The sequence below is a fragment of the Salmo trutta genome, chromosome 4 (assembly GCF_901001165.1).
Source record: "Salmo trutta chromosome 4, fSalTru1.1, whole genome shotgun sequence".
NCBI classification, from domain to species: domain Eukaryota; kingdom Metazoa; phylum Chordata; class Actinopteri; order Salmoniformes; family Salmonidae; genus Salmo; species Salmo trutta.
In genome coordinates, this window is record NC_042960.1 from 9,280,315 (window position 1) to 9,294,478 (window position 14,164).

Here is a 14,164-nt window from a genome sequence, read left to right on the forward strand (position 1 = left end):
AGGCTCGCCTCCTGCCTGCCTGCCACACTGAAACAAAGCAGTAACACAGGGACACCAGATTCATCAAAAGGGCAAAGGGATTGTGTGTGTTGTATTCTGGAGGGGGGACTCGTCTTATTACAGTTGACACAACAAGCCTCAGAGAGGGGCTGATGGGAGAGGACATACCACTCAGGTACATAGTGCGTACCTCGGTATTGGCCTGGGGTGATTGTACACACACCACAGGATAATCAGGAGAGAGAACAAGAAACCCTTTCAATTACCAGTACTGCAAAACACACAATGGGTACAGGACCTGGTCACACAAAGGTATAAGGTGACCTGGAGCTAAAATTAATGGAAAGACAAACTAATAGAGAAATCTCTTCATTGTGTTACCTTGTTTTCCTGTAGAGAAAACCGTAACTAACTTGTCCCCAAATTCACTTTGTCCTGTACAATATGCTGCTTGTATTACCAAAGATAAATAACAGGGCTCTGTGACGCCTCTTCACGCTGTAGTAAATGACCTGGGGACGTGAGACTGACTCAGCAGGTGCTGCTCCACAGCCAGTCAGACCCAGCAGCACAAGCTGGCCACCAGGCTCTCTGCTTGCTTACCCCCGGGGGGGCTCCGGCTCTCCCACACTCAAATTAAAGAGACCAGTATGGCCACATCAGCACTTTCTCTTTCTCCCTCCCTCTGTCTGTCTCAGCTGCTTGCTGCTGTGTTGGGACAGGTAGGAGGTAGCCATACCCAGAGAAAGACATGGTGGTGTCCATAGAAACGGAATTACTAGAATGGGGATTCCTCATTAAAGTCAATGTACTGTGCTAGGTAGTAATTTTACTTCTATGGTGGTGGTGCCAAGCCCATGTGAGCAGCCTGAGCCTTCGAGCAACAACTCCGCTCAACCAGGACCAATTCCCCGCTCTCCTCTCTCCTCGGTGGAGAATGAAAAGCAACCCTCGGGCAAGAAGACGAGTAATTAAAAATCTAATAGTTTTCCTCTCAGCTAAATGATTTGTGGTCTTGTCGCTTCTTGGTTTTGTTTACATGTGTCAAAGTAATCCTTGGCACGGAAATAACAAGCGCTGGATAGAAGGGGGAGGCCAGATTTAACTAAGTTAGAAACCACAGATGGCCAGCTTCTCATTTATGACTCATCCTTCTCATTAAACTGCTGGTGACAGTTCAGGAAGCTTTGGATGGTGCACCACGGCGAAAGGAAAAAGCAGGCTCCTTTCCCCCCAGTGTCTGCCAGTTTCGAGGACTCGTGCCTACTCGCAACGGACACCAACTGAGAAGGACCATCATCCCAGTCCATGGAGTGCGAAGCCAGAAAAATATACTACAAGTATGCAATAAACAATCATTACCACTACTCAAACTGCACGGTATGTTAAAAAAAGGGAGAAAAACTCTAGATTTCTGGAAGACAAACTTCCAGAGGGCGAAATGTGAAGTCTGTCCTCAAAATGGCTGACATATTTCACAGGGGTAATGGTAAACAAGCAGTGGCCTGGCGTAATGAAGGGAGTAATGAGGCCCTGCTAATCACATCGGCAGTCCAGTAGTCAGTCTAACAGGAAGCCGGCTGATGCTGCCGGGACCGGGACAGGGTGGGTGGAAAATCAAATGTAGCCATGGAATCCCTGCTCATTATCATCCATCACGCTAACACAATAGAACACGCCGGGGCTCACACAACTGGGGCATCAGAGATGTATTAAAGCCCCCGTACTCAGAACAATGCTATCTGGCCCCAGGCTGTATCTGAAGCTGAGAGGGAAGACAGGATACCCCAGCGAGCCTAGTCGGCGGATGCTGTTGTTGAGATCCACCTGGGGTACTTATGGCGTGTGTCTGGGGGAGTGGGGGGGGGGGGGGCGTACCATTGATTTTCCATTTTGTTTTAGTAAATTAATCCCTACGACGTGCTCCCTCTATCCTCAGTGGATGACTTGATATCAATTGCTGTGTTATATCGCCGATAAGGAGGGGGCTGCGTTGCTAATCAAAATCTAAGTTCTGCTGGGAATAGTGTCGGTGTAATATTTAATTCTGGGCCATGCAAAACAAACCCTGGCTAAACTGCTGGGGGGGGGGATTCGGTGGAGAATTTCGTAGCGTCCCAAAAAATGTGCCCTTGCATTTTGTTTGGGTTAATTCGACTGTCTGGTATGGCCGTTGTCCAAGTATTTCTCAAAGACAAATACTGTAAATTCTCCCAGATACCAGCTCATTCCATTCAAAGATAAACGCATTCTGAATTCCACACTGTGGTTTGGGGCCTATAGTCATTATTCTACCATGGTCACGAAAACAGTTCCCTCATCAGTCATGTTCTAAACACATCCTGTCAACATGGACTGTAATCTCATTAGGGTTCTGGAACCCCCATGACACTCAGCAACTGATCCAAGAACAGATGTGGTACTACTCCATCTTGGCTGTTCTGTTGCTGCTAGCGTCCATTTCTCTGGGTTTTAATGATCAGTGTGTGGGGAGAGGAACAGCAGCAGCATTCTGGACTTGGATGGGGGTACAGCTATACAGCTCTTTTTAGTTCAGTCAAGGGGTGCGTCCAAAATGGCACCCTATTCCATATGTCATGCAAGACTTTTGACCAGAGCCCCGTAGGCTCTGCGTAGGCTCGTGTCCATAGTAGTGCACTATGTAGGGAAGAGGGTGCCATTTCAGACGCAGCCAAGGGAACATCACCGCATCAAGGGAAATCCATCCGTTTTAACGGGAATTGGAAGGAGAAGACCCAGAGGGAGGGGAAAAAAAACCTTCAGCAAAGAAGAATGTAATGAAAAGTAATGAAGCAATAGTGGCTAGGAGCTAATTAAATATTACTGGTTGTGGGTTACTACTGCAGGATGCTGTAGGACTTGACTGGGGGCAATCTGAGTGAGAAGGCTGTTGACAATATTGCATCAACCACCTCCTCCCATTCACCTTGCTGATATTCTCCTTTTCACCTCGCAAAGCGAGTGGCTGATGAAGGATGATTCGTTTCAGTCTGAAAGGGCAAGGACAAGGCTATAAGTAGTACGGCTGAGGTACATTGTTTTATTCTTACTAACGACACATTGTGCAGCCATTGTTCTCCAAATCATACCGTCACTGCTACTTTGACACGCAACAAAAGAGTTACAAAACAAGTATATATTCTGATTCTAATGTCCAATAGATCAGAACAGGCAAGTTGACAAACTGTGATTATTAGGGCAATTAAATAGAAAGACGTTTGAAGAAATGTTACAGGTCCTGGCACAATACGTCCTGATTGTTTTAAGAACTATCTTAGAAAAAGATAGCAGTGGGTTGAAGAGGGTGCAGATGGAAATTGTTTGTGGCTGGTACGGATTCGGTAACCAAGTGTTTGACAACGCTATAAAACATGTTCAGGAAAGAAACACGGTTCCAAATCCAAAAAAAAGGAAGAGTGGATAATATTACAGTACTTGTTTTGGCAGTAGTGTCACGGTATGTTCGACAATTACAAGTGATAGCGCCTCTTTTTTTCTTTGGGGCCACCACGTTCCTTCTTTTCAAATGCCATCTTCAGAGTCTGAAACCCCCCCGGGTAGCCAGCGGTGCCGATGCCACACCAGGGGGAACTGGGCTGTTTGAAGTGCTGCCTTTTACAGGCACCTGGTACTCATTGATATTCCAACGGTTACTTTCCCTGCCTCAACTCAGAAATGTAGCCCCTCAAATTGAGAACCTGTGTGTGTGTGTGTGTGTGTGTGTGTGTGTGTGTGTGTAGTGTGCTAACAGTTGGCTCAAGTGGAGTGTCACAATGAGATAGAAAGCTGAGGCTCAGTCAGTGATGTTTTTGTTCTACAGAGGACAGGTGCCAGCTGATCCTGAAGACATTGCATCTGGGTGGAAGTGGAGGCAACTGCTGAGGTGAGAGCCGTAATGGTGTGTGGATAGGGAGCATGCAGGTCCCCTGTAGAGGTTGGCCAACTGGGTCATTGTGGTAACATGGTAGAGCCATGGGGGGGGGGGGGCAGTTGAATGCACACTGAGATTGGAGAAATGGGGACTCCATGGGGAGCCTCCAGGAGGAATAGGAGTTGTGGTGGTAACGGCTCCGCACACCTTCGTCTTGGGGATTGTCGTGCCCTCAGAAGGCCCTTCTCAGTGCCTTCTATCACAATATAATTAAGTTCAGGTCTCAGACCAATCAAACTCGACTAACCCTAGGCTCAATAGAAAAGTATAGGTCATCCAAGAGTACAAAGAGGATGGAGTCTTGAGACCAGACTACCATGGCATAATAAATCACACAACCAGTTCTGAAATCAGACTACCATGGCATAATAAATCACACAACCAGTTCTGAAACTAGACTACCATGGTATAATAAATCACACAACCAGTTCTGAAACCAGACTACCATGGTATAATAAATCACACAACCAGTTCTGAGACCAGACTACCATGGTATAATAAATCACACAACCAGTTCTGAAACTAGACTACCATGGTATAATCAATCACACAACCAGTTCTGAGACCAGACTACCATGGTATAATAAATCACACAACCAGTTCTGAAACTAGACTACCATGGTATAATAAATCACACAACCAGTTCTGAGACCAGACTACCATGGTATAATAAATCACACAACCAGTTCTGAAACTAGACTACCATGGTATAATAAATCACACAACCAGTTCTGAGACCAGACTACCATGGTATAATAAATCACACAACCAGTTCTGAAACTAGACTACCATGGTATAATAAATCACACAACCAGTTCTGAAACTAGACTACCATGGTATAATAAATCACACAACCAGTTCTGAGACCAGACTACCATGGTATAATAAATCACACAACCAGTTCTGAAACTAGACTACCATGGTATAATAAATCACACAACCAGTTCTGAGACCAGACTACCATGGTATAATTAAGCAATAAGGACCGAGGGGGTGTGGTATATAGCCAATATAACACGGCTAAGTGCTTTTCTTAGCCACCACGCAACGCGGAGTGCCTTGACACAGCCCTTAGCAGTGGATATTGGCCCTATATCACAAACCCGAGGTGCCTTATTGCTATTATAAACTGGTTACCAACATAATTAGAGCAGTAAAAATATGTGTTGTCATACCCGTGGTATACGTTCTGATATCAGCATTCAGGGCTCGAACCACCCAGTTTATAATAAATCACATATAACCAGTTCTGAGGGAGCTTTGGTGGTTCTCCAAAGTTGTGCAGAGTTACAAATCACTCAGACACAGCAGGTTGGGTACAGGCCCAGTCTGTAAACTGTTGTATTGAATTTGGCCCAAGTCTAAAAAGGACGGTGTGGATATCACCGATCAGCAGACAGAGGGAAGGCCTCAGCAACATCTCTCTCAGTAGAGAGGCCTAGTGCCATTATCCTGGTTTGAATAAAGGATAGACTTGAAATATTTAAGTTTCTATCTCTTAAGTGCACAGGTCCTCCATCAAATCAGTATTCACAAGCACACACACACACCGCAAACAATGACTGGATTGCAAAAGTAATGTATTTTTTGGCAAGCACCCCAACTTGCCCATAACTAGGGCTTTATGCTGGTCCAGGCCTGCCAGGGGCTGTTTAACTCAAAAGTTAAACGCATAAACGTAAATAGCTTCATTTCATCTGCCACTGACTGGACTAATTATCTGCGGTTGGTTTGTTTGTCTTATCGCGCTGTGTGGAGGCTCAACTCACAGACCTGACCAAGAAGTCTACAGAACAGCCCTAGGAATGAATGACCACGCCCCAGTCATAAACACAGGTGACTAGAGCTAAAGGAAAAGAGGAATATGAAAAGCCGAGCAGCTGTTTAAGTTAACATTCCCATTCAATTTGGCTATCGTTGACTTGAATCTTTAAGGTAAAGGCTTCTAAACAGAGAGGCTCCTATTGCGCTGCTAACTAAGGCAGGTGTGTGTGTACACGTGTTACTCCTACAGCCTCACTGTAGGGGTTCCCAGTGGAGGGGGGATCCGTGACCCGGCAGCGGCCTCTTCCGTGACAAGAGGCAGCCTTCCCGCGGTGAGTCAGGCTCCTGTGTGTGTGTGTGTGTGTGTGTGTGTGTGTGTGTGTGTATATCGAGAGCGAAGGAGACACAACAGAGACGTGGCTTTTCGACCTGCACTGTTATGTCGAGTTGCCCGTTGCATAAACTTCATTGATGCCTCGCCAGGCTCTCCACTCAGCCCCTGCCATCCCACACTGTGCCGGGCAGCGTGCCGCTGGGTTAGCAGTCAACGACCCCCATCATGCAGTGGTGACGCGTGGCCCTCTTTCGTGTGCTGGGACCCAGGGGGACCATCCCTCCCGCTGGGAGGCCAAGCCGTGGGGGCTGAATACACTGGCCCTTCTGTCCCCTGATCTTTGCCTATAGCTAATCGTGTTGGTGGACAAATGCAATTATCAGATGGCTTTACTTGACTTCTTGCCCCGACTGCCACAAATGGGTGGCAGGTTGAGCCAACACTTCATCCATCACACCACTGTATAATCACACCACAGCACTATCACCACAATGGCCAGCTTGTCCACAGAGCAGAATCTATAGACCATTACCCGGGCACTGCAGCGCATTTCACTGAGCACTGACTGAATGCAGTTCATTTCACTAGGCACTGAATGTAGTGCATTTCAGTCTGACTCTCCTTTGAGTGGTTAACAGAGCTCAGTAATATGTAAGACGGGCCAATAACACTGTTAAGTCAATGGGAACACAGTCGGTGGCCCACTTCCCTCTCCACTGAATGACGATTCATCTACATTAACAAGTCAGTTAAACAGGCCTTTCTCTACAAAAACATATTTGCTTGCTTTCCATTTACTATGAATGTAGCTAAAGACCATATCGTCCTCTTTCCTTCACTAATAGCTCAACTGAGAAAATACACATATATACATATATCCTTCAATGGAAATTGATATTCAAAGAAATACCACTGCTGAAGAAAAAGGCTAAATTCAAAACTTTTCTGGGGAAAAAAAAGCACATCTCATATCCACATTGTATTTTTCCTGGTATAGTGAATGTCAGTCATTCATGATCAACATCATATTCATCTGGAGAACCAGACAAAAAGTGTCCCTCAACATCCTAATGCAAGACTGAGCGCTGCATGCACTTGTAGTTGTCATAACAACATGCACATTCAATGGGGCTCTAAACTGTGTGTGTGTGTGTGTGTGTGTGTGTGTGTGTGTGTGTATGTATATAGAGAGGGCCACTCTACGTACATACAAATGTGTGTGTATGGGAGTTGGCCAGTTGGCAGAGAGCAGAACAGGCACTGTCTCAAAGCACGCAAAGTGGTTGCTGGGAAAGGCCCACACTGCTACAGTCAGACAAAACCAAACGATGACCCGAGGGGTTCTCTTCAGGGTGTCACTGCCCTAATCCAATCAACTGCAGCTCATTTAATCAGCCTAGCCTGGCGCGTTCCCACAGCATCTTGTTAAAACGCACAGGTACAAAGCACCTCTAATGCGGTACACTGGTAAATAGAACAGGGACAGGCAATTAAGCAGAGGGCTGAATGAGCCGTGGTGCTACAACCAACCACAAGCCAGGGTGAGTAACAGAGGAGTAACATGAGGAAGGGGACGGGGTGGGCTGTCACTGGGCTGAGCTGCTGCATGCTGCTCTCTCTCTCTCTCTCCTCTCTCTCTCTCTCTCTCTCTCTCTCTCTCTCTCTCTCTCTCTCTCTCTCTCTCTCTCTCTCTCTCTCTCTCTCTCTTCTCTCTCTCTCTCTCTCTCTCTCTCTCTCTCTCTCTCTCTCTCTCTCTCATCTCTCTCTCTCTCTCTCTCTCTCTCTCTCTCTCTCTCTCTCTCTCTCTCTCTCTCTCTCTCTCTCTCTCTCTCTCTCTCTCTCTCTCTCTCTCTCTCTCTCTCTCTCTCCTCTCTCTCTCTCTCTCTCATCTCTCTCTCTCTCCTCTCTCTCTCTCTCTTCTCTCTCTCTCTCTCTCTCTCTCTCTCCTCTCTCTCTCTCTCTCTCTCTCTCCTCTCTCTCTCTCTCTCTCTCTCTCTCTCTCTCTCTCTTCTCTCTCTCTCTCTCTCTCTCTCTCTCTCTCTCTCTCTCTCTCTTCTCTCTCTCTCTCTCTGAGTGAGCATGTAGGTAAGTATTGCCCCCTAGTGGTGATTAAAAACCCCTTCACCCTGTCACAAAGGGTATTATGACGAAGGTGCATGTTTGACTGACGAAGGTGCATGTTTGACTGACAAATGTATGTTTGACTGACAAATGATGCACGAATGCGTCCGAGGACAAGGAGCCTGGAGGGTTGTGTGGCTTACACATATAGAAAACAAAGTGAACAAACATAAGAGCTGCTTACCTGAGTTAGCAGGAATCAACAACGGCAGAGGGAGGAGGAACATGGAGGGAGAGAGAGAGAAGACAGTTGTTAGGCATTGGACACGTCATTAACTGCCATTATGAGGCAAAGCTCTCTTTGCATTGAAGCAATGTACACACTTGTTATTCCTACATAATGGTAAGTTTGCATTCATTGTCCTCTCCCAGATGGGCACAGAGCCATCCCATGTTCACGTTCAGGAAAGGAAACAACGTATTCCTTCTATGAAGATGACTGCTAGTGATCGGGGGCAAAAAATTGATAGCTACATATTGGGATATTATTTTTGACGATATTTCGTATTGCTTTGACAGCATCACAATATTATTTGTGCGCTAGTTGGCTGTACCTGCTCCAAAACTCCAGTATTTTTCCCTCATGTTTTGTTCTCCATCTTCTTTATAAATAGGGAGCCAATATGTTTTCAGCACATTTATTCCCATGACTGATCAAGACTCGTGTTCTCATGGCTCTCTCTCTTGTCTCTCTGCAGCAGACATACGGTGAGCAATACGTTTGGAACGTCAAATCGCAATATAATCAGTATCGAATCGCAAAACGCATAGAATAATGAGAATCGCAATGCATATGGTATCGGCACCTTAGTATAGTGATAATATTGTATGGGGGGGGGGCCCTGGCAATCCCCAGCCCTAATGACTACCAGACTAATGCACACAGTGTGCGACAAACGGCACAGAGATACAACATCCGTGCAAGAAGACATATACCATGCCAGATTCCCATCATACAGTAGTGAATCAGATAGGAGATGAGAGTCTGAGCTATGCTAGAACACTGGGACAATTCGTCATGATCCACAGAGAGGTTAAAACGACTCATAACTTGTGAAAACAGTCAACTATAGCTATTCTATAAGGATTGATGACGAGCAAACTTCCTTTAAAATTGCTCCGACTCATAACCTGTAGACTCGGCAATAACACAAAGACTTGGACTGCGCCAGCTTAACGTTGTTATTTTGGATATCAGCTCTTTGCTCTAGATTGTCTGTCTTAATGATAAAGCGTGGGGTTGGTTGGGAATCATCAGAGTACATCCAAATAAACAAGAGGAGGCGGTGCTTTCCATACTAATGGACCAATTTGAATGCAGAGAGGAACGGAGAAAGGAGTTTTTTGGGGCGGGAGGGAGGGAAGGGAAGCAGGCCACTTGAGTAGGAACATTCGAGGATGCGCTTAAAGCACTGTGATTAACAAACAAAGGAAAACAGAAGGTTTAGCATAAGCTATTCAGTTGGGGTGTGAAGAAATCAGAAAATGTGAGAAATGAATGCTTGTCCATCGCTGACTGAAATAAACTTTTGTCATATTTCACATATGGGAAGAGACTTCTTCAGGTGACAACCATTCCAACAGACCAACAATGAATCTGTCAAATAGCAAATTTAGCCGTCAGTCACATTATTGCACCTCAGATGGATTTTCTGAGTTTCTTTGCATCTCACTGGCAACAAACCACATTTAATTTTCAAAGAATAGAGGGAACATTCATTCCAGTGTTTGTTGGGAGGGAGAATTCTCACCGGGGTGTAGAGTATGGTCCCCTGGTCCGCACAGAGCCTGACTGCCCTGCCTCCCTGCCTGGCTGACATCTTGCCTGACTGACCGCAGGGTATTTAGTGATTCCAATGACTTTCCAAAAGGCAGGGGCGGCCAAAGACATCCACCTCCTCTGATCTCTGTACAAGGCGGGAGTTGCACAGCCTAAGATAGCTAGAACCTTGGCACAGCCTAAGATAGAACTTACTGGAATACAGATGGCAGGACTAACTATTGCAATCTGATGGCTAAATAGACCACAAGGGGAAAAAAATAATTAAATGTACCCCCTTTTTCTCCCCAATGTCGTGGTATCCAATTGGTAGTTACAGTCTTGCACGGACTAGGGAGAGGCGAAGGTCGAGAGCCGTGCGTCCTCCAAAACACGACCCAGCCAAGCCACACTGCTTCTTGACACAACGCCCGCTTAACCCGGAAGCCAGACGCACCAATGTGTCAGAGGAAACACTGTACACCTGGCGACCATGTCAGTGCGCATGCGCCTGGCCCAGGAGTCGCTAGAGCGCGATGGGACAAGGACATCCCGGCCGGCCAAACCCTTCCCTAACGACGCTGGGCCAAATTGTGCGCTGCCCCATGGGTCTCTCGGTAGCGGCTGGCTGCGACAGAGCCTGGACTCAAACCAGGATCTCTAGTGGCACAGCTAGCACTGCCTTAGACCACTGCGCCACTCGGGAGGCCCAAAATAGGAAACATTTTTCAAATGGATAGCAAGAGTGATCCTTCTCCCTGAAGGGGTTTAGGGAAGGGTGGGCACTGGGCAGAAATGACTCACATATGACCTTGAAGAAATACCTTGCTCTAAGTTACTGGGGAAACTCATTGGGGCCAGATAAATGTGTTCCTAGAAGTGGTAAGGAGTGCAACAGGGGGAGTAATCGGGGTGCCGTCACAAAGGGAGACTGAGCGATGCAGAGGGCTATGATGAACCAAATCACCCATAGGGTCACAATCCTCAATTTCAGATCCCCCGTTCTTCAAGCATCAGAGACCACAAAATGGCATCTCGGGTGCCTCTTAGAGCATTGTCCTAACACTGCGTGAAAAGGCAATCTTTCTCAGACTGTTCGGACTTCCCAGAGCTGCACTACCAGTCATACATTTTGACTGAGCACAGTGCGAGAGCGCAACAAATGTCAATCTAGGCTCCTGGGAGAAGAATGAGAGAGCTAGAAGTCTTCATAACAGTGACAGAAGTCTCTTCAGATCAACAAGATGGGACCCAAACAAAGTGATGCCAAAATGATTTCTTAAATTAGCCTAAGTACTAGCTAGACATTTCATTCACTTGCATTGCTACTTCTTCATAACAAACTCTGCTCTAAGTTTTGTCCACTGGCAATAGGTCCTTTGGTTTGCCTTTGTTTGAGATTTACCCAGTGGAAGCAGAGGCATTTTCTCTAGCTATGAATGTTTCATATAGGTCAGTCATGCAATGGTAAATAGCATTCATGTTTCAAAGCCCTGTTCACACTCGGTCATCAATAATGGTCAAAACAATATGCTCTATGAATATTTTACTTCTGAAAGAAATGTCTCCACAGAGGGTTTACTTGATGGCTGCTTTGAACAAGTAAAGCCAGCAGCAATTAACATTCTGTGCGATAGTTTCTAGTGTAAACAAGGTCTCTTATCCAAGTCGTGAGTCTCAAAACACTAGTGGAACGTCGAGTGAAAAATGGCATGCAGACATCCATCGATTGGTAATATCATTATCGCCGCATCAAATTAGACAAACACTCATCATGGATGAACGTTAATCATTGCAAATCTACTTTCTGGAGCAGTGCAGAACTAGCTAATCAACTGGCAGGCATCAAACAGTATGCTTGCAAAGAGGTAGTCTGTCAGCCTTCCAATGAGAATTCTTAATGAAGAACTACTGGCAGAGTCAAGAAATCTGAATGTAGCTGCAGAGGAAGAGGATGAAGTCCTTTTCCTACACCACTCAGAGAAGGCACCGCAGCATACTGCACTGTTAGAAAAATTAAAAACCCCTCGACTTACCAAGCAGAGTTAATCTACAGCTGTTCTATACAAACTGTTCTACCCAGAGATGTATTTTTCTGGCAGCTGTCATAACAAGTTTTGTTTCAGTGAAGTTCGCATATTATGCTACTTGGAAAAGTCCCGCAGCAATCAAATGGGCTACATTCTTTGTTCAGTAAGTTTGAGCTCTACAGATATTAGACAAGACTAATGGAAACGGTAACAGTAGGACTTGTCAAACCCTTAAGTCTTAATCCTCAACCACATTACACAGCAAATAGCCCAGAAATGACTTTTAGGTCAATATTAAATCCCTCCCAACGTTGGTCTGTAGTTTCTATGAATGCTAGATCAAACTGCATCTGCGACAGGGACAGTTGAGGAACGCAGTGGCATTCCGAAAGAAAGTCAACCTCCTCATGGGTTTAGAGACTGAATGATTCCATTAAGCTACGGCTAATGAAGAGACCACCCAGTCCACAGGAAAGGGAGGATCGGGGTGCTGTTGGCCGGAGATAAGACAAGTCCATAGAGAGAGAGAGGGATGGAAGGAAGGAGAGAGAGGATGAGGAGGGGTAATATGTGGTAAGGAGAGAGAGAGGGTGAAGGAGAGAGTGGGAACTGTGTGGGGAAAATAGAGAGAGGGAGCCACTGGACCAACGTACAGACACAATCAATACTCGAAGACATGCAGCTCTCGCCCCTCTGCTCAGTACGATGCTTTGAACGGGAAAAGGGGGGAAAATGGGGGGGTGAAAGTAATTGCATTCCTCCTCCCTCAGTAAACTGTAAGGCTATCCAAACTCGAATGACGAAGTGGGTCCTGTATGTCCTTGAGTCTGTAAACGTGAGAGAATAATTTTTTATGTAAATACGGACAGTGCAAGTGGTCTGCAGTAACAAGCAACACACAACAGAAATGCCTTAGATGCGACGTGGAGAGGTGTGAAATGGTTGCCTTGACACTAGCCTCGCCTCCCCCAATGAATACAGATGTAGGAGTCTACAGGCAGAACGAGAGATGCCAGAAACGGAGAGAGAGACGGGTAGGTCCAGCTGAAGTCCATTAAGTTGCATATCCTATCCTCCTCCATTCTTCCTTGGCTGGTTTGTTTTCCTCAGAGAATGCTCCTCCCTCCTCCAGACGTCTCCTGACCTGACTTTTTAAAATACGGCAACAAGCGGCTGCTCGGAACTCCCGCTTCTTCCTCATCAATCTACTGGCCTGGCGGGGCCAGGATCTAAGGTTGACAGCATTCCCTAAACATTCCAGCTACTGGAAATGGCCCCAGTGGGAATAGTGGGAATGGGCCTTTGACTAATGGTGGGAATGTCCCCTTCTCTAACATGGAGAAAAGGGCTGTTGTGATGAAGGGTCAGAAAGTTGATGTAAGACACAAGTGAACCTGACGGTGAGGAAACGGACCTTAGACAAGGTCAGTGATGTCAACTAGTCCCTGCGGTGGTTAGCTATAGGTGGGGTTTAAATGGCTGCCTTGATCTAGGCTCGTCTTCCAACAGATGGAGTCACTCATACGCAACAACGCCAGTCCCTCAACTTACAGTCGCAGACGAATGTTGCACTGTGACACAAGACAATGACGGCCGTCATGCCAAGGTGTGGTCAGTCTTCTCTGCTGCCAAGGACGGTCCGCTACAGTTCGGCAGAGGAGAGCGGCTGGATGATGAGCATTGTTGTATCACTGCACACAAAGCCTGAGGGCTGAAGGAACTGACAGGCAGGGTCCTATTAATAGCCGGCTGAGTCACCGGAGCTACATTAGTGAGAGGCTGGCGACTCGCTTCTACATAGAAAACGCATCCATCTCCCCCCTGTGCCTGGGCGCCTTGATGTTATGTATAATTAAATACAGCGAAAGCCAAGAGGGGGCAGGGGGAAGCTGTCCTTAATTGGACAGGGAGCTTGAGTAACAAGTTTAGAGAGAAGACTTGCTGGAAAGAAGGCCTGGTTGGTCGGGTAGGCAGGCAATGGTGGAGGTGGACAAAGTTCAGGCTGCTGAAGAGATGTGGGAGTTGGGCTGCATCTGCAAAGGCACCCTGTTCCCTGTATAGTGCAATACTTTTGAGCAGGGCCCTGGTCAAATGTAGTGCACTACACAGGGAACAGGGTGCCATTTGGGACAAACCCGTGGCCTTCTGAACTGAAGGGATGCGATGTGCCGATTGCCTTTACTTGGGTGATGACGGAGGTCTCT

At 46.5% G+C, this 14,164-nt stretch overlaps 2 protein-coding genes across 2 annotated transcripts in view; both read right to left on the reverse strand.

The window, feature by feature from the left end:
- fbxw7 (F-box and WD repeat domain containing 7) overlaps positions 1-14,164 on the reverse strand; it is a 92,161-nt gene that overhangs the window by 65,284 nt on the left and 12,713 nt on the right. The window lies entirely within an intron of this gene.
- LOC115191811 (F-box/WD repeat-containing protein 7-like) overlaps positions 8,094-14,164 on the reverse strand; it is a 127,668-nt gene continuing 121,597 nt past the window's right edge. The window contains exon 4 of the mRNA XM_029749745.1: positions 8,094-8,355. Coding sequence (XP_029605605.1) covers positions 8,311-8,355 — 45 coding nt within the window. The 3' untranslated portion in view covers positions 8,094-8,310. The remainder of the gene's footprint in view (positions 8,356-14,164) is intronic.